The sequence below is a fragment of the Boleophthalmus pectinirostris genome, unplaced genomic scaffold, assembly GCF_026225935.1.
Source record: "Boleophthalmus pectinirostris isolate CB_2022bp ecotype Guang Dong unplaced genomic scaffold, ASM2622593v1 HiC_scaffold_23, whole genome shotgun sequence".
Lineage (NCBI taxonomy): Eukaryota > Metazoa > Chordata > Actinopteri > Gobiiformes > Gobiidae > Boleophthalmus > Boleophthalmus pectinirostris.
In genome coordinates this window covers 22,140,073-22,160,885 of record NW_026571207.1, presented here as the reverse complement: position 1 = coordinate 22,160,885, position 20,813 = coordinate 22,140,073, and the positions used below count along the sequence as shown (strand labels likewise).

Here is a 20,813-nt window from a genome sequence, read left to right as displayed (position 1 = left end):
GGCCCATAAACTGCCCTAGCCCTAACTTTAACCATATTCTTAAAACCAGGCCCTAACCTTTACCATAAACCTACAACACATGTGGGAATATAACGCTGTGGGAACAAAGAATCCTTTGACAAAATTTCCTAACAAACATGGAAACCAGCATTAGGCCTATGTTTAAGCAAACCACAAGCATCCTGTGTTAAAGTAGTAGTGTTTTGCTTTAATTGGGCTTATTAATTTGATTTAATTAATCATTTTTTCATTCAAAATATAAAAGCTATTCGTCATTATAAAATATTATGAAACAACTTTGTTCCCTGTCCTTGAGCGCCTTCAGTGGCATGACGTCTACAGGCAAACAGCCTGTTTTTCTATGTGTTACGGGAGAGGAGTGGCGTGAGACTCACCGTCGCTTCTCTTCAAGCCTGTCCCAGTCAGATCAGACACGGCTACGGCTCGGATTTGGCACGGCTTTGGCACGGCTCTGGCTCGGGTTTGGCACGGCTTGGGCTGCGTGCAGTGGCGCAGCTGCGACTCACTCCACTTACACAAGACCTCTTGGAAACAAAACACACGATTGAACGAGCACTGTGCATCCCTAATTATTCCAGTGATACGGAAACATGACAAAGTAGCAGCATCTGCCTTTCCCCCTCTCCTACATGTCAATATTAACAGCTCTTTTTGAACACCGGAAGTCTAATTTAGAGCTAACCATCTGTCTACCAACGCGAGACAAATGTCCACTGAGAGTGAAAATGCTCAAAGTCAGATTTGTGTACTCTACTGTTCCGGTATAGGGTAGAGTAGACCCTCGCTTGAACAGGCAAGGTGGTGTGCTGTGATGCAGACCTAAACCTTAGGCATCTGTCATAATCATACACACCAGACTGTGTGTTAACCTTCAAAACTCATGACCAAACCAATAGAGCCCTGGATCCTTCAGGCAGGCCTACTTTACTAATTGACCTCCAGCTTCTCACCAGAAGAGGTCCTAATTTACCCATCATTGGAAATCCCAAAAAGTTTGTGAATCTTTCAATAATTTATACAATAAATAAATAAATAAATAAATAAATAAATAAATAAATAAAACATATATAAAAATACAAGCCACATCAGTTCTTCATTTAAAACAGATATATCTGAAGCAGGCCTACCAGAGTTTGCTCATACTCAGATGTGATCTTATTGTTTTGCAGTAAGCCTGTATTTCTTTTTCTTTATGCCAAGCATAGCTTCACATTAGTCACTGCTGCAACAAAATCCCCCTTTAAAATATTAAATATTCAGTGTTTTTGTACATGAAATATTCACTGGCATCCATTTAAGAGCTGTAGCAGTGGTCAGATCTGGAAGCAGTAGAGTGCACAAATGGATGGATGCTCTCTCTTTCTCTGTCTTTTTTTTCTTTCTATTTTATTCCCTCCCCGTCTTTCTGCCCCTGAAGCCACTGGGCCGCAGAGTGCCTTCATATCAATGGTGCTGTGAGTTAATGTTCCCCAAGGCAGAGGCCAGTTTTCAGTTCAGGCCAGAGCTGCACTGCCTCTCATCCATTACTCTATATAGGCCCCTACCCGCAGTATCCTGTCCAGTTACCCCTACATTTGCTCCTCTCATTCGCTGCGTCGCCTTTAGTTATTCCCAAACTCACACAGACACTCAGTCAGCCATGAGGAAACAGAAAACCTCATGCACTCTTGGTTTTTGAAGTGATAGACTGAATCCAGTTTTAATTAATTAAGATTACATCTTCATATTTGCTGACAATCATTACACAAGATATTTACAGTCATTATGAAATATTACAATTGGAATTTACAGAAACTTTGTACAAAATATTATGCCTGACTTGAATGCCTGGATCACAGGGTTAAGTTGTGTCTTTGACCCTTAGTCACTGTTGTCTGGAAGTGCTTTAGCTTCGGCAATGCTTTTTGAGTCTGTTAAAAAGAAAAAAAAAGTCCAAAAAATACAGTCTGCAAAGTTGTGAATCATAGTTTCTTTTGTTAAACAGCTTTTTTCTTTTTTGTTTCAGTGGAGCATTTGAACTGTAATTCAACTGCAAAAACAACAGAGACCCATTTAAATAGGTTAAATTCATATTTACATGTATGTGAATATTGTTTTATAAAAATGAATAATCTTTTTCTTTAAACATGATTTATGTTTTTTATCTACATTTTTCAAACAAAAACCTAGTCACAATGAAACGCATCATACTATCATTCAAATCTACTGATAATGATGATTGTGGATTGCCATATTTATGCAGCAATAAAATGCATGTTTTCCAAATCAAGCTCAAGTTATTTAAAGCCATCCTTTGCCTCTTCACACATTGGCAGAAAGTTATGGAAGAGTCTCAGGTTTTCTTTCAAAATATTAACATGTGGTGAAATGGACTCTGCCGGCACAGCAAAAAAGCATAAAACAAAGATGGCCAAAGCATTAGTGTCCACAGTTGCACTCTTGGTTCCTTCAAAAAACAAGGAAGCCAAGAGAGCTTAAAAGCGTTACAGGATTGTCCAAAGAAAATCCCTTGATGTTATCCGGCAGTGTTTCCATACTGTTTGGACCATCCGAGCCATAGCTGCAAAAATAACTGGCACATTTGACCCTGACAGAATTAGCTACCTAGAAAAACAAAAAAGGTTTTTCACATTTTTTTTTCCATGGCTGAAATGCAAATGAAATAAAACATAAGCATGCTTTTTAAAGGATGTTTTTGATATACAGTAATCATACGAAAATAGACTATCAAGGATGGCTCATTTAAATCATTGATAAAGCTTTCCTGGATGCAGACAGCTTGGCTACGAAGTAAATAGATACTAAACAAAACAAATTTTTAAAGTATATGCAAACACAAGCATAAATATTTTGATCCACAGAGTAAGCTATAAATGACAAATATTAGTGATAGATTGAAATTTCTGAACAGGCACCATTACTGTTCCTTTTAAAACTCTTCTTTTTGTGTTATTTCAGTCTTTATAAGGTGTTTCCCATATCCTGAAAGAGTCAATGCTGACTTGTGTTGAGTGCAGCTGAGTCCATCCAAAAAGTCTCATCATTTTTCTGAAATGAACCAGCTAAAAAGTTGGTGCACTGTTTTTTAAAATTCTCACTCTCTCTCACACACCACGCTCTCCTCCCTGAAGTTTCCCTTCCCATACCCCTTCTTTGGGAGCCCTCAACATGAGTGCTGGTCTCCTGTGGGTTTAATGGACGTAGTAGAGCCAGTAGACCACGTTAAAGAAGGAAAAGACAGTGGGGAAGATCATTCTGGACCACTTGTCGATAGAGTTCACATCGGAGAGGTCAGGGATGTTGACCTTAAGCTGGGAGGCCCGTCTCCGTAGGCGGGACTTCTTCTGGGCATGCCGCTCCAGGGCGCTGTGGCCATAGTTCTGGCGGGCCATGGCTGCCCGGCGGTACATCAGCGAAGAAGCATCGTACGCCATCATGGTGTTGCGAGGGTCTCCCGGTGCCCCCAGGCCCCGTGACAGGTCTCCAGCTCCACCCATTTCATTCTTCATTTCCAGAGTCCCAAACAGAAGATTATCGTCAGGCGTCATCTGCAGGGAGGTACAGAAAGAGAGGCAGCCATGAGAGGTGACTGTCAAAGAGCTTATAAGAGGATTTAATATTATGCTATTTATTGTTATTTATTCTACTGAGTAGCAACTTATTGTGTAAAAATATGGAGCTACAATGAGTAATGCAAATGAGCCAAAATTCTACAACTTATCGGTGAATAAAATTATAAGCATTTTAACACTGCACATAATTTTGTCAATCAATATCTGAGTGATAATACAACCACAAGACTATGACATAACATTCTTGGATAAGCACAACGCACTTCACAAAATAGGTCTTTATTGCCGTCCCAGAATTTCAACCCAAACAATGGTTAAAATTCTGTCTACTCACAAGACGAACTGAAGAAATAAAGAGAAAGCAAAGGAAAATGTGACAGGAGAAGGCTGAAAGAATAGTAAGCACTTTGGAAGAATGAAGTAGAGGCTACGGTTTGGGGCAGGTCAGGAAAGACGTTGTGGGAAGTGAATTCAGATCAACATTTCTTCATCCATAGCCTGACATCCTAGGATCCTACAAGATTCAATTTCCTCTGTAAATAGAACTTATCATTTTGTAACCCTCAAAGCCCCTATTCGACAAACTGAGAAGGATTTCTCACACTCATTGGACTTGTTTTAAAACTTTGACTCAAAATTTAGTCTTCAAAGTTTGATTCTGTAGATTGATATGTATTGAAAAGTTGAGCCTGACCTAATATTCTATTAATGCCTGCAGAAATCAAACTGCAAAGCCATGTTTGTCAGGAAAATGCATGAAGAGCAAACCAAGAAAAGGGAAAAACACAATGGTGGGAGTGATGGTCGCCTTAAAATCTATAGAAATCAAAGAAATGCACAGAAACTACAGCATTTTCCTCTGATCTGGGTTGACTCAGATTGATGACATTGTTAGTTTTGACTTTCAAAACCTCCAGTACCTTATTTCTTTGCTCGCCTAGTCCTAATGCGGCATCGTCCATAAAGATGGGATCCCACATCGAGTCATATGCGTCAATTTCCTTCTGTTTCATTCTGGCATACAGAGCATCATCTCTCTGAACTACATTTCCCACCAGCCACTGCAAGCATACAAAATCAGCACTGTTACTTAGGGGAAATCGTAGCTTGCCACACTCAAAAGGAAAGGGTGTTTTTTACGCATCTCTTGTTCGTGCTACCTTAAGCAGCTGAATAAAATTTAAATGGTTGTCATTGGCACCAGAGCCAGTGATTTTTTCAAGCGCCTTGCCCTTTGAAAGACATAGAAATATGAACATAAAGGACAAGCCAGACACAGCTTCTGCATTCAGTTTGGAGGAGGCTTTTAAACAGGTTTCATTCAGCTGTTGTTCACACACAGAGCTTAGCCAGAAAGTATCAGAGAGCTGGAGGAGTAAAGAGGACATAGCATTGATCACAGCCTGACATTGACCTTGAGAGAAGTCTTGGCTCCACAGAAACACACACAGTAAATGATGGCACCATTACTTTGAGAGCCGCTGCTGCCACACACATACAGTTTAATACCTTGTTTGGGTCTGGTCGTAGTTTTTCATTGTTAGCCAGAGCAGCTTTCTCAGCCGCCTTCTTCTGTCGCTGTGGGCCTTGGCCGAAGAAGATGTAGTTGACAAATGCATACTCCAGCAGGGCCAGGAAGACAAACACAAAGCAGCCCATCAGGTACATGTCAATGGCTTTCACATAGGGGATCTTAGGCAGTGTCTCCCGCAGGTGAGTGTTGATGGTGGTCATGGTCAGCACCGTGGTGATCCCTGGAGGGCACAGGCAGCATTTTACCACTACAGGCATCAACACCTGTACAACAAACTAGACCAGTTCTAAAAAAGACTGAAGGGCTTTTCAGTCATCCTAAGTAACAAGAGAGTAAACAAAATGAGTTTAACATAGAATAACTGGCACTAAATTATTACAGTACATTGAATTGAATGAGGATATAATATACAGTATTAAAAGCAGTAAATAAAAATGGCTCTGTGACATCTGACATCTTAGTCACTACCCATTTCACCTGTTATATTGACCAGTGCACAGTGTTATACACATGACATAATCATTAGTCATCTGCATGTACATTATGCATTTGGTTAAATTCACAGGTTTTAAAAATAAGCCAGTCGCCAACAGGCTCCATTTGTCATTGTGCCTCCTGCTCTGCTCAGGAGACAGAGAGGAGGCGCATCTTTAAATCACGTTACCCTTTGAATAGAGCATCTGAAACGCCAACCCGCAAGTGTCCCGCTTCACAAAACTAATGGAGTGTGACAAGAGCAATACACAGAAGGCTCAAAGTCGTTCCCTCTGTTGCTCTGACCTTCTATTTACAAATTGTGGATATAGATGTTAAATCTACGCGTAGCACATCTATTGTAATTTTATTCTGTGATTTCAGAATGATTCTGTGAGACGTCGTGTTTGGGCAAAGAGAGGCAGCAGGACATGGCACAGAGGAAGACAGTGCACTTCAAGGTCTAGTTCTGCTCTACATGAGTCACACATACATAGACATCTCCAAATAAGACATTTAGCAGGCGGCCTATCACACACTGCTATCACTCATATGCTTAGAGCTAACAGGGAAAATGCCCAGACAACATCATACAATAGCACAGCGCAATGGAGCTGATCTGTGTAATGCTGCTAATGTATGTTAAACAGGGCAGTAATCATCAAGCTCAGAGCTTATTTCCCTGCGCCGCTGTTAAGAAGTGGTGAGGCGCTCTCACCCAGGGCTACTCGGGCAGCAGAGGCATCGTAGTTGATCCAGAAGGAGACCCAGGAGAGGATGGTAATCAGGATGGAAGGCATGTACGTCTGCAGGATGAAGTAACCAATGTTCCTCTTGAGTTTGAAGCTGAGGGACAGGCGGGGGTAGGAACCTAAAAAGAAGAAGTGCAGTAGAAACAGAAATTCCTCAGTGACGCCCACTAAAAGCTATATATTCCTTGACATTAGAGCCCTTATCTGTGTCTAACTTAAAATATGTGACTGAACTTTTTTGAATTAGAATCTAAAAATGTCTGAAGGTTTAGTAAAACAACTTTCTTGGGAATGAGTTATAATTTTATTATATTTTAAGCATTGCCAGCACCAGTCTTGAGTGACTTACCCGTGGAGAATACTACATTTTTGGAGATTAGTTTGTAGTCAACAATAGAAAACTGAGGGAGCTCTATTCTGTCCACCCCAGACACTGCGCCATCTCCACCTCTCCAGTAAAACTCAATGTCATCTGTGGTGTAGCCATCTGCAGAAAACAACCATAAGCTATTTCAGGACATTTAACTTGCACATATTTGCCTTTATTTCATCTTATTTTGTGCAAATAGCATGTACCAAATATATTTGAAATGTTACCATTACATTTGCACTAAAATTAACTCAAGGGAAACAATTCAACCAGGAAGAGATGCTGCCCGACTATTTTGAACAATGTTTAGATTCAAGACAAAGAAGTGGTATTTTAAAGCTTTAAAAGCACAAACCAGAGGAAAGTGACTGACTGGGATGAGGTGAAAAATTTAAGAAAGAAATATTTATTAAATCTAATTTATTATATTTGATGAACTGAATGGACCTATGTATTAAGCAAATGAAAACACACATAAATGCTGTTCATATAATACAGTTAATATAATACACTGAAGAGTGGTGTGTGGGACATCATATTCTTTAAAATGTTAATGAGTTAGTGCAGTGTATCTTGTATGAACAGCAGTTTGAGCTACTGTGGTGAGCTTGAGATAGAAGTGAGGTTTTAAGACTCATGTCTTTTAAAAATGCATTGAATTTATGAAGGGAAGTTCTCTAGACTCATTAGTGTGAATAAAATAGCATGCTTTGGCATGAAGCGACTGTAGCGTTAAAACCATTGCCAGTTAATCCATTTGAGAAAGACGCTGGTGATCAAAACTGAGTTGCGTGTGTGATAGAACTATCTTTATACTCTGGTGCTGCTAAGAAAGAAGGGTAAGTGATGGAGAGGAAGATAAAAAGTCATAAAAATGAGAACGTGAGCAGAAGCGAGACAGAGGCTACTGCACTGAACTCACCCCGACAAATGTGGTCTTACACTATCACGTAACTGCATTTATTTTCCACAATGACAAGGGCAAATTCCAGCAAGGTTCTGATGTTCCTTTTATGTTGTATTAGAAACCGCTCCATTCCAAACTATGCGCTAAATGAGCTCTTTGCTCCATACAAACATGGCAGCAGTGCCTCCACTGTCAGCACAGCCTCAAACTCTGGACTAATCAGGCTCCTAAAGCCCAGGGAAGCTTCTACAGCTGCAGCTGAATTAATTAGGCTGGATGTTATCAGTCACTGAGCCATTAGTGATGTTCCTCTTGATGTGCATCTCCCCATATCTCATCAACCTTTCTCAGCATTTTACGTGCAGCGCATCAACCTGTTTACTGCCTCGCCGCCAGTCGGCTGCCAGACTCATCAGACCCTTTTTGTGACATCTGTGACACGTGTCAGTGCTTGTTGTCAGGACGACCACACTTACAGCTTTCGATCTCCAGGGTGCAGTTCTGTTCATCCAGAGGGTATCGTCTCAGGTCCATCATGCACGCAGCAGTTGTTGTGATCCTGAAACAAAAAGAGTAATCTATTAAAAATATATAAAAAAATAAAAAAATAAATCAATGATTGTATAAGTAACTGAGTAATTTTTATTTTATATTTTTAGTGCCCCTTTGTAAAAGGTTGCACTTAAACTAATGAGATTCATTATCAAAACAACAGAGCTTGCTTATATGCGTGAAAAGGACCTAGGTCGTTACATAAGGTAATGAGTTCAACCTTCAGACACATAATTCTTTAATAAAGAGCGACAAAAATAGAAGTAGACATGTCTGACACTGAGAGAGCCGTGCTTTATGCTCCTCATGACCAGTTTGCCAAAGCTAGAGAAGGGCTGGCGTCCACCCGCGCCAAACCCTAGGGGCCATCTGATTCTGGACAAACAATGTGGTACATCCTCCACTGCTCCAAACAGCTTCACACAATTGCATAGAATACATAATGTCTGTAGATAAAGATTTACTTTGACAATAGTTTATACCTTATGTTAGATGGGCACCATGTATAAACTGAGGTGTAGAAACTGAAACATAAATCAAAGGTGCTGAAATAACAATGTCTGGGATTTATATAGCTGTGACAGTCTCAGGGTTGTCATATTGAGCATCTGACTCACGGCACAATGTCTCTGGACAATAATAAATCTCAATACCTCTGTGAAAAATCAGTTGTTTGATTATAGAATTTCCAGTTGTAAAGTAAAGTTAAATTGAAACTTAATGTGAAAAATAAAGATAAATTCAATCAAAAGCTTTGACCACCTCAAGCTACTAAACAATCCAGATTTATTTATTGACAGAATTTAACTTGGATGCGTGAGTTATCATTAAATAATCTTGATTTTAAATCCTTTTATGCAGGACTCTCTCCTGAGCCAAGCCCGGCAAGTTTGGGATTTTCTGAGATGCTTTTTTTTTCTCTTCCACTGTCTGCCTCCTTTTCTCTGGGCTTTTATGTAAGAGCCAGTTAGCAGAGCCATGGTGCATTGGGGATTAACACAGGACGCTCATTTCTGTCCTAGTTTATCGTCCCTTTATGGCCACAACTTACTGAGATGTGCACACCAGCCATCTCTCATCACTCACCATCATTACCATCTTCAGCTCTAAATCATGGTGGTGGCAGAGGAAGCACAAGGGAAAAGCGGAAATGAGGCCAAAATGGCAGGAGTAAAAATAACGGCCTATTTATAGACCACCTACATCATCAGCAGAAGTCTCAGTCTTTTTTGTCTGACGAGAGACTCCGCATCACTGATCAGAAGCCATATGTGCTACCTCTAGACTCACAGTTAATAAATAAATGCCAAATCAAACAAAATGAGACCCTTTCTCTACAGGATTCCCTCCGCACCAGAAACAACCCAACCCCGCTGTCCGACCAGCCTGCCGGAGGAGACGCTACGCTCCACTAGAACACGCACATTCAAACACGCCACATTTGCCTCATGCCCAGACAAATACAACATGAGCCCTAAAAAAGGCAGTTTTGTTGTTGTCTTTGTTGAGTCTGGCCCATGTGTGTGTTTGTGGACCCCACCTCAGGCAGCCCATGCACCTTTATTTTAAATGACCTTGTTTACGGACATAACATAAGCGGCACAAACTCAGACACAATCTCATTTGAGGCAGCGTCACAGGCAAGAACCAGAGGCCGAAGGAGACATTACCGCCAGCAGCTTACAAAGCATTCTCTGTAATTAACACGACAGAATACATTTTAATACATGGGTACTGCAATCAACTAAATGAAGATGGAGAAGCTGCATTCACTACAGAGGGTGAAGTTAAGTTACACAAAACACACTTGTGGTTGGTGTACATTCCAATAAAATGTGTAAATAAATTACATCCTATGGCATTACCAACTCAAATTCAGAACTAGGGGAAAATTGATTTCAATAAAATTTTCAATACATGAAATAACATGATTTTAAAATGTAATAATAGTAGAAATTTTGCTTTCCTTGTTTTTATGCTGTACTACGTTTGATAAATATCAAGACCATTCTAAAACCATTCGAGAAAGATTTTCAGTATGCATTTTGTCATCTGGCTATCGATTTTTTTTTTACAATCCAAACTGGTAGCAATGCTTTAAAATACTGGCAATGTAATAGCAAATCAGCATGTTTGCAGGTAATGCTAAACATGTATTGATATTATTGACCAACAGGCTTCTTAAAAATCCCTACTTCACACTCAGCAGCTTCCTCCCTCGGGCCACACAATGTCAAGTATCGAGCTGCAGAGAAGAGCGCTCCCCTCCTTCTGACAAAAAAAGGACACGAGCCTCTAATGCACAAGAATATGTCCTACACAAAATGAGTTACAATATTCACAGGGCAAGAGAGTAACCAGGACGATGTAGGGAGGTGAGAGAATCTTAATCATTTCTCCATTTTGAATGAAGTCTGACCTTGATGTTTCTTTCTTTCCTGCCTCCATCTTTTGCTGCCTTGCAGAGTGAAGCAAGAGCAGCATGCTCAAATACAAAACCTTTACTGTTTGTGATAAAAAATATTGTGCATAGTTTTAGTGTAACTAAAGTGTAATTAGATCAGACCATATCTCCCTTACACTTAAACCCAGCCCCAACACAGGGACACAGGGAAATGGCTATTGTAATTTTCTACTTCTCCTAGTAAATGAAGACTGGAGTTAGTTTGGATTGGGAAGCACTACATTCATAGATTATTGAGCTAACAACAACCTGGCTATCCCTCCTCTGCATGTTCCCCCAAAATAACCCCCGCCCACCAACACAAGACCACGCACAGCAAGAAGCCCACTCATACTAGAGCTAAGGGTGCCTCCAGCCACCTAGAAACACACACATCATTATGAGGCAAGGGATTGTGGTGAAAGAACAAGCAAAAAACAAATATGCAGAAAAAAAGTATTCAGTAAATTTTTAACACTATTTTGAATCTGCAAATCGGCATGGTAGCTTTTTAACAAATTCAATAAATTTGATTTCTATCCAGTGAAAATATTAAAGTGCACCTAAAACAAATATTTGAAATAGGTCTTATTAGTAACAATAATAATCTCAAAAAGTGGAGCCCGATAAACAAAAATGATGTGTCTGAGAGTTCCAGTCCAGTCTAGCTGCCGCTTTCCTGTGTGTGCTCGCAGAAAAAATAATGAATCCAAAATCATGAACCAAACAATGGAGGTACCTGCTTCGACAAGAAAAACAAACAGGACAAACAACTGCGCTGCCTTAGAACTTTCCATAACAGATATCATACATTCTTGTGTGGAGATTAATCAGCACTTTCCAGCCAAAAATGTAACAAGATTAACAATGGGCCACTGGAGAGATAATGTCTGGGGAAACATTTTAAAACATCAACAACAATATTTCTAAATGCACAGATTCAGAGAGTGTGTAAGTGTGACAGCAGTATTGAATGACAGGCAGTGCTAGCCTGAGCAGCCAAATCTGCCGCATCAGTCCAAAAACTGATTCAAGGTTTATATTGAACCCTTACATTATTGATTAGCACTTATCAATTATGAATACAGCCTCCTCAGAGGCAACACAGTCCAACATCACAAAGCATGTCTTCTTGATGAGTCCAAGCATCCCGCACAATGAGTCACTTTGCTTTTGTACCAGCACACTTTATTATTGATCAACCCATCAATTATTCAGATTGATGATAAAATGATAATCAAGGGATCTGAAAGACTAGCATTATGAACACATACATTTTGCAGCCTGTAACTTCCTACTCCTGTTTCATTTGCTTTATCTGCCACTTTTTATCTGCCACTTTCAATTCCTAGAAATGTTTCAGCTTAAAGCATAGAACTTTACAGATAGTTTTACAATATTTCTCAAAAATAGAATGTCGTGTAAGCATAGTGTAGTGTAGTCACAGGTTGTAGTGATAATGTGACATCTTTGTGTCTTTCCTGAGACAGAGCATTTTAGGCCACTATATAGGCTTAGTATTAAGGCCTATTGAAGTGAGCTGAAACCATGGCAAGCTCACCTGAGTCCATACAGCACTGTGCCGTCAGGATGCAGGCGGATCATCCTGTTTTTGACCGTCACGCCATGGACAAAGGACTTTTTGTCATTGAGGAAGTAGGTGTCTGGAACCCAGAGCTGGTCTGCCACTCGGTTATCCAGAGTCAGGTTGTAGGCAATTTCAGAGTAGGACAGTCGTTTATCCCGCCAAGCTTGCTGGAAGTACATTGTCAGTGTGTAGTCCTATAAAAAATAACAACAAATACAATATTAGTTCAGTGCTTATACTGACCACATATGTGTTTCAGATGTTTCCTTTTAGTGAATTCAGTGTTCACATCCATACACAAATTCATACCCAATGAGACATTTAAACTGTATTTTGAAAAGAAAAAATACTTTCAATATTATATTGATCTTTTAAAATTTCTAATTTTCTTTTCTCACACAGTTAGAAAAACTCCTATACACCCACACACAATGAAAAATATTACTGCAGAAGGATCGATAAAATATAAAAAAAAAAATAATAATAATAATAAATAAAAAAATAATATAAAAATAATATAAATGAGAGTTGTAATTTAGTAACCAACATTTGAAGTAATTCATTCTTAACCATCATGGCTGCATACTGTGTGTCCAACTGAAATATTGCATAAAAAGAGAAGCTAAAAATACTTGAGCTCTCGCCATGTTGATTTTTTTCTGTAGGGAAATGTCAAGTTGGGACGGCGACTTCTCAAAAGAGGTTCCTTCTCCACCGCTCAGCTTTTTCTCACACTCTGTATTAAGCTGTTGTTTTCACAAATACATTTTGCAGATCATATAAGTAAAAAGCAATCATCTAGGGCTAATGCAATAACCAATACCGATGTTGAATATTGTAATTAAGAAAAATCAAGATATTTGTTTTAGTCAACACCAATATACCAGTTCAGTTAATTAAAAACTTCAGTGATTACTGGTCAAACTCCAAAGTCAAATCAGGACCAAAACAAGACTAAATTAGAAACATACCATAAAGGCTAAATTAAACTTCAAACTTATTTTAGGTTACAAGTGTTCATTTTAAGCTTAAATAAAGAAAAAACATCTCCTTGAAACAAAATATCTTAGGATTCTTTTTCTTTTATTGCAGTATGGATGGATCCTTGTCTCAAAGGGCAAATATACTTAAACTCTGTAGGCTTTTGCTCAATTCAAATGCACTACTCGTTTACTCACATGCCCTATTGCTGATTGGCTATGGCTCAAGAAACAGCGCCTGCATCAAAAGGAAGTAAATTAAAAAAGTAAATTGGATTAGAATTGCTTATTTCACTTCAACCGTTCAAAACATACAGTATATGAAGCATCTAATTGGGTCTGCACATGAATTGTCAAGATAATTTCCACATTTTGAAGTGTTCAATTCACTGAGCCCACATTAACCGCTCATGCATTGATTTAAAACATGTGCATGCGTTCTCAAGCACACCTCCATACGACACCTGGGTCTGCATGCTCCCTCCTGGCGAATTGTGAAAGTGTAATTACAGCCGCACAGATGGCCTCGCTCTTTTGGACATTACACATGGACACTAAGTACTGCTTTGCCCCCTGTTCTTTTATAGTTTTTATAATAATATGGTAATAATATGACTTTTTAAAAATGTATTTTATAATTGCTATTAAAATATATAAAGTAGTCCTCAAAGGATGCATGATTATGTTTTGTACTGAACAATAAAAAAATTCTAACTAAACAATTTGGTTTTCCAGTATGTTAAGGTTATACATTATTCAAAGACTGACAGCCCCATGTTTAAATGATGTGGTTGTAGAACATAATTAGAAGTAATTGTTAATAAGAGAACTGTCATCTTGTAAAAAAAAAAAAAAAAAAAAGATGGATCGGTATTATTATCGGTAGTGATCTTTTTTTTTTCTTACAATACAATCATACAATCCCAATCTCTACATTAAAATCACTGCAAAAGATGATTAGATGTGTGACGCTGGAGGAAAAACTACCGAAACTTGCATGCTGTCATAGGTTTATAATCTGGTCATGGTTTAAGTCAACCAGAACTCCATTTAGGGCTGACAGTGACATGTTGAATGTCTGTGTTTTTTCTGAAGAATGTGACAGGCTACAGAAGGTGCACAACCTCCATTATAACGACACTGACCCACAGTGCAGACACAGCAGGGGGACAGCTAACAGACCGCAGGCCACTACACATTGGTAACTTGTCAACATTTAAATTTGCTCTTGTTTGAATTTATACTACACATCTGTCATAATTTTATCTAAACTTGGACGTGTATCAGTTCTATTTAGGTTTACATTTTAAGGTATAGCCTAGGCCTGTTTAGTGGTTAGGCCCATGAATCTATGCCTAGTTCAGGGTTAGCATTGCAAATGTGAACTTAGGTCACTTTCTTGGTCATTTTCAATCCCAGTTACTGCTGCACATGTCGCTGCTGCCGCCTTAAGACTAGCATTGTATGAGCAGCCACACAGACAGCTACAACTGAATGATTGCCACCATTGATCCACACCCTGTTCATGTAACCAGATGAGTGTATCTTATCTATTATCTTATATATTATCTTATATATCTATTGCTTATAATTAAATAAAATTACAAAAGCATTCAATAAAGTACATTTATTGGCTATTTCTATTACCTAATAAGTAATTTTATTCCATATTGCTAGATTTGAACTTACTGGAGCAAACATCTTTTTTAACCTTTTTGTAGATAAATTAACTAACTTTAAATATATTACAGCTGCATTAGCCTATTTGTTTAGTCAAGTAATGTAGAGGCTAAACATGTAACAGGAAGCAGTCTACCTTGCTAGCATAGCAGAAAAGTTAGTTACCATTAGCAGGCTAATTTAAATGAGTAGCAGAAGCAGTTAAAGTAATAATAAGCAGATGGTTTGTTACATGCTGCTATTTCAACATGCCACTATTTAGACATTGACATCTAAAAGTCAGAATAGGTGATGGACCCCTTTCTCTCAGTGTAACTCACATGAACACTGCACACACTGACGGGTGAAACAGCCTTAATTTTGACTTCACATTTTACTGATCTGAAGTGGTGCACTGAGGGATGTAATGTGACAACATGGATGCTTTATGGACATTTTTCAATTGCTCATTTGATTTTTTCAGCTTCTTAACAAAAGTGAGAAGAGATCCTGACACAATAATTAGGGCAGTCTTTAACACATTAAAATGTCTGTAGTTAGATAACTTACTGCAATGTAACATGCCTTTTCTTTGTTTTCCCGACAAAAACAACAATTAGGAAGAAGTGATGCATTGCCTGCCGCTAATGTGTTGCCTTGAGGGACAGTTGTAAGGGTAAGTGTTAATAATTACAGCAAGTGACAGATCCGCTAAAATAGATCATCAAATTAAGTGTGAATGGATAAATAGATTCTTCATAGCAGATTTTGTTTATTTTAAAAAATCACAATTGCAGTAGTCTACGACTTGTCATTCACATCTTCTTATATTAAGGATTTTTATGGTTTATGTGTTATACCAGTGTAATTATATGTATGTCCATATTAAGATGGGTATCCCTTTAGTTATTATAATGGATAACCTGCTTTGGTCCCTAAAGGTCACCTGAATATCATGTCGACGAAACTACTGTACATGCAAACCTGAATTGAATTATAGTTAGAACAACAGATTTTAAGATTATATTGGTAATGATGTTCTTCCTGAAGTTTCTGTGTTACTTTTAAAAAATAAATTAAATAAATTAGGACTATTGTAATCTCCACTCTGAGATGATCATGTCCTTTTTTTTAATTCAGAAATGGCTATGAAATGAGTGTTCAACAGTTAGTGAAATTATGCTTTAAGCCTGTGACCTGTGGCATGAAGCATAAGACAATAAGTGGGCTACAAATTTGCTCCTGCGCTAGTCATGAGCTAACATAATAATAATTACTTAACAATGAACTATTATTTAGGTAAATTTCATATAACATTCGGGTTAATAATGATGAACACAATTTTGTAAGTCTTAGGAAAGGGAGCCTGTATTTGCGTTTCTTGTCTTCCCCAGATCGTGAAAAAGGCTCTGTTGTCATGGTAACACTGAGTAAAAATAACACAAGCTTATTTTCCACAAGCTGAAAATAAAGTGGAACAGCATCAGTTTGGACACACAATATCAAAATGGGCACTAATTTTTGTCAGAAGACAGGTTGTCTTCACAGTCTTTACACCCTTTGGTGTGTAAGGGCCAGATCCCCTTACTCACAGCATGTCAGGATAATGATCATAATAAAGGCAATGCTCACGCCCCACTAATCCCTCCGTCCCAGAAGCCACCACAGCTGGTTTGTTTAAATCTTTTAATTCATAGTCAGCTAATTAACATTCAGAGAGCTGTATTATAGCTCGAGCAGCGCCCCCTAACAACCACCAACCCCAGGTACTTTACATGTAATTAAGGAGCACAAGAGAAGAAGAGACGAGGAAGGAAAATACTCATTTACTTTCCTCTGTATTCGAGACAGCATTTTGTAGCTAAACTGCACATATGGAAGGTGCACACTGCTGATAATATTATGCAGCGCTGATGTATCTCTGAGACAACAGACTCAAGTTGTATTTAATCAGCTGTACCGGCTGTATGCACAACATTTTTAATGCACCATAACTGGGGTTCAGTCCCTGGATCTGTGATTTCAGGAAAAACAAACAACATTATGCAAATACTATTTCATCTGTTGAAAGTGAGAGCAACGAGTGATGAAGCAAAGGCGGATGTATCAACTGACGAGGGTCTTGTACGTGAGTCGGCGTGGCCCACCCAGCAGGACGTGTGGTCACACCTTACACTCAGAGGACACTTCTCTCTGAAAATAGCATATTTGTAATGCCGCCGAGGATGACTGACCTGCATGTTTACTGCCCGACTACATGGCTGACCTTTGAGCCTCAACAGGCCATCACAGCGGCTCACACAAGAAGAAACAAAAGTGATTCAGCATTTTCACTTTCAACTGGGGCAGGCAGAACTCTATCAAGATACTGTGTGTGGATCATGGGGAGAATACAAACAAAGATAGGAGATATTGATTAGGAGAGCATGGGGGCTCGGCATGGTAGTCCACCAGCAATGTCTATTGCAGGCCTAAGGACATTTCAGGGCTAAAATATCATAACTAGACACCATGTTAAATGTACTTATGGTTCACTGATACTGACTCATTGACCTTCACTTTCCTTTAGTTTCTCCTTCATCACTTCATCTCTCCTCTTTGCTACTATGTTGTTTTCTTTCTCAGACTTTAATCTTAAAAGCACAGTGCTCCTGATGAGATACATTAAAGCTGCCCAGCTCCAAGCACAGGTCACAGACTCCTTCCTCGTGATCACGCACCTCAACCATATTATTGATTTTTAGAAATCAATTTAGTCTTATTTTTGTACCAAACAATGGACGTTAACCAAGGAGGAGTTTCCTACTTGTTACTTTAGTCAAAGCAACAAGGATGAAAAGCCTTCTGAGGTACAGGGATTTTTCATCTTTGATCTATGCATTTAAGAGACATAGATCTTAAAGGAGAAGGTTTTCTGAGAAATAAGGGAGAAAAATGCTCCCATAGCCACAGGGAACAGCGTGACGTCATTCACTGTTTGCGGTTTTGTGACACACACACACACACAAATGTATGAAGCAGTGTTTTTTCCAGATGAATGACTGTTGAGATGCCTAGTTCTTCTTTAGTATGATAACCCTTTGGAGCAAGACAGAGGTGTATTACATAGAGTCCAGAGCCTGAACCAAGCATCGGTCAAAGTGGTGGGAGGGCCAGAGGATGGAGGAGAGAGGAGGAGAGAGAAGTGAAAGAGAGTGAGGGGTTTCTATTTCAAATCTCAGTGGACCCCTGAGGCGCTTCCGTTCTGGTCGCATCCTCAATACCAAAATAAATAATTTCCATCAAAGGATAAGCTCCTGCCATCACAGCATCCACAGCAAACTCACGCAGACAGATGCATTTCAGGGCTGCTCGAAAGTCTGTAGCTGCGAAAAGGACCAGCTGAGGACTAAACAGGCCCAGCTGGCTCAAAATCCAACCAAAATCTATTTCATTCTTGGACATAATCATAAAAGCAGGTAGCCTTAACAGAGAGGACATCTCCAATCATCCAACTGAAAACTGTTTTCCACACTATTATATAACATCTCTATTATGTTGCTTCATGGAAAGGCTGCTTTGTGAATGGTCTTTTCTTGCTCTGAAAAAGCTGTCCTTCATATTTAAATAGAAAAACATCTTTTAAATATTTTTATCTACATCTATTAAGCTCCATATCCAAAAAGTTGTTTGTTTGCCAGGGCCCTCTTTTTGCTTAAATGAAGCTATAAATAATAACAATGCATCAATCTTGTTATGTTTCTTCAGGCACTTTACAATCTTGTACAATATTTATTCAGTTATTACTCTTTGGTGGTACACTACTACTGCAGCCACCTCTGCCCTGTGGCAGACTGACAGAAGCAGGGCTGCCCATCTTTGCCATCAGCCCCTCCAACCACCACCTGTCACTCACACACACCAATTTCTCACACACACCAGTGGGTGAAGTGTCTTGCCAGAGACAACAGTTTCCACTGGTGCCCCACTGTGCCACCTGGTATTCTTTCAGATCCAAGGAGTAATGAGCCCCAAATCTTATGTTGGTATGGCCATAACAGCAACAATAAATGCTGTGCTAAGTGGTTATGACCACGCTGCAACACTATAATTGCAAAACCAAATTCATTATTTAATGTTATGTGCTGTAATCTACCTTGCAGACCAATATGATGTGGGCTATTATCTGATTTTTTTTTTTCGCTACCAACACGGTGTCTCTCCCATGATGTTTCTTTATTCATGGGTTTCACCTTCCTCTTTACAGCTGACATTCTGAGGGCTTTTATGTTAACCATTTATAAGACAGTACATTGAATTGCTAATTGCTATAGCAACTGTGCAAAATATTGATCACTCTGAAATTCCTGGATTGGCTATCCAGATTGTGTCCTTAATGATCTGCGTCACAACGTGCAGGCTGTGGGAAAATCTTGTATACGTGCAGCTACAATTTCGTGACTAGGCAACATTATGGGCATTTAGGCTCCCTCCAGATATGTGAAAACCAGCGACATGACACCGACCATTGCTTGACAGCGTGGAACAGCCAAGAGCGCACGCACGAAACCAAGGCTGCGCGTCCGAGAGTGCGCCAGTGACTGTGTGTTTTGAATTCAAATGCAGTAGCAGTACACCACCAGACCTGCAAATGCGAGCCTGAGAGGGGAAGAGGGAGAAGGCGAGTGAAGGAGAGGAGACATGGATGGCGCTCATGTCTTTTTGAGAAAAGGGGGCGAGCGAGAGAGAGAGCTGGATTGCCAAGCTTTCAACATTTTTAGCCCAGTAAAAAATTCACAATATGCAGCAACTCACAGTAGACTACTCCTCCCATCACACTAGCCTTGGACAAAAAGTCAGAATCCAGTGAATGAAAGAAAAGATGAAATAAAAAAAAAAAGACCTACCATGTTGACTTCAGAAACCATGTCTATGCTGGCGATGTCTATATTCATTCCCACTGCCACAGGTGCACCTGTGTGGGAAAGGATGTGTTAATAAAAGATATTAAAAACAAATCGCATACATATTTCTCGTCATATAAAATTTACACAATTCTCAGCCTTCCGCCTACGAGCGTAATGGGGGATTGGTACAGCTCGCTGATTTAACGCGCACTAATGCATGTTGACTTTTTACAGAAATAATGAAACAGTGATGAGCTGGATCGATCAGGTTAAAAGCCTGTCTTATCTTCTCATCAAATGAAATATGCGTTCATCGCTCATGTCTTGGACTAATTGGAGAGGCCTATTTGCCTGTGTAGGGATGATTATGCAAATTAAAACAGATTTTGCGATTCATTAAACATGTATTGCACGTCACAGCGGCGTGAAAACACGACAGTCGTTTGCATTTTACCTCCAAAATCTGGTCTCAACCGAATGTCATATCCCTTCATCAGTCTGTCCACTGTTTCTTTTACAAGGGGCATATTGCTTGGATCTTTGAGGTCCTTGGCGCTGCGGAGGAAAGAGGTGGTGTAATGCAAAAGGTCCTATTAATATCATATGCCAGGCACGCTTTAAACAGGCTACATGAGACATCCAAAGCAGGAAACGCAGGCGAGACAAAAAACACCTTACCTTTGCGCCCAGACGAATGTCACTAATAACGAAAAAGTCAAAATCCCAAAGTGGTTTTTCCTGATCCTCCCCATCGCAACAGTTTCTGAGATGGTTTCGGGATGCGAGTGAGGAGAGCGCACATCCAACTTACTCCAGACAGCGCAGAGGAGCCAATGAGGAGCGCATGCGTGCAGGGAGCCCAAGATCAAAGAGTAGAGACTGATGATGGTGGATGAGCAGTTTCCATTGCAGTGAAAAATATTAAAGGGACAAGTGTTTGTGCGTAATGAAGAAACCAGAGGCCTCTGTGAAAACAACTGTGGCATTTAGGCGTTTATTTGTTGTTTGTGGACATTACAGGATTATGGATGTGAAGATTTTTACAAGGTCAAACAAGCTTTAGCTGGGTGTAGTT

General features: G+C 39.5%; 1 protein-coding gene across 4 annotated transcripts; it reads right to left on the bottom strand.

The window, feature by feature from the left end:
* Nucleotides 1–3,212: 3,212 nt before the first annotated feature.
* Nucleotides 3,213–20,516, bottom strand: gabrb2a (gamma-aminobutyric acid type A receptor subunit beta2a). Of its 4 annotated transcripts, none has more exons than XM_055158993.1 (10): nt 20,417–20,516; nt 20,193–20,293; nt 19,739–19,806; nt 12,187–12,407; nt 8,107–8,189; nt 6,703–6,840; nt 6,320–6,472; nt 5,085–5,347; nt 4,000–4,020; nt 3,213–3,569 (listed from the first exon to the last, which is right to left on the bottom strand). In XM_055158993.1, exons 1-10 carry the CDS (start codon nt 20,488–20,490, stop codon nt 3,213–3,215), a joined length of 1,479 nt encoding a protein of 492 aa, XP_055014968.1. In that variant the 5' UTR covers nt 20,491–20,516. The 4 variants fall into 4 exon arrangements, with proteins under 4 accessions (XP_055014968.1, XP_055014966.1, XP_020784271.1 ...); XM_055158991.1 differs by lacking the exon at nt 4,000–4,020 and adding an exon at nt 4,505–4,654 and having other exon boundaries at nt 5,103–5,347; XM_020928612.2 differs by lacking the exon at nt 4,000–4,020 and adding an exon at nt 4,514–4,654 and having other exon boundaries at nt 5,103–5,347.
* Between the last annotated feature and the right edge of the window lie 297 nt (nt 20,517–20,813).

What these genes read in the sequence shown, in the direction of transcription:
- gabrb2a (XM_055158991.1), bottom strand. Translation starts at nt 20,490, where the DNA reads ATGGGGAGGATCAGGAAAAACCACTTTGGGATTTTGACTTTTTCGTTA. An exon ending in ACATTCGTCTGGGCGCAAAG is followed by an intron (nt 20,294 to 20,416) that starts GTAAGGTGTTTT and finishes TTTCCTCCGCAG; the next exon opens with CGCCAAGGACCTCAAAGATC. An exon ending in AAATGTAGTATTCTCCACGG is followed by an intron (nt 6,473 to 6,702) that starts GTAAGTCACTCA and finishes TCTTCTTTTTAG; the next exon opens with GTTCCTACCCCCGCCTGTCC.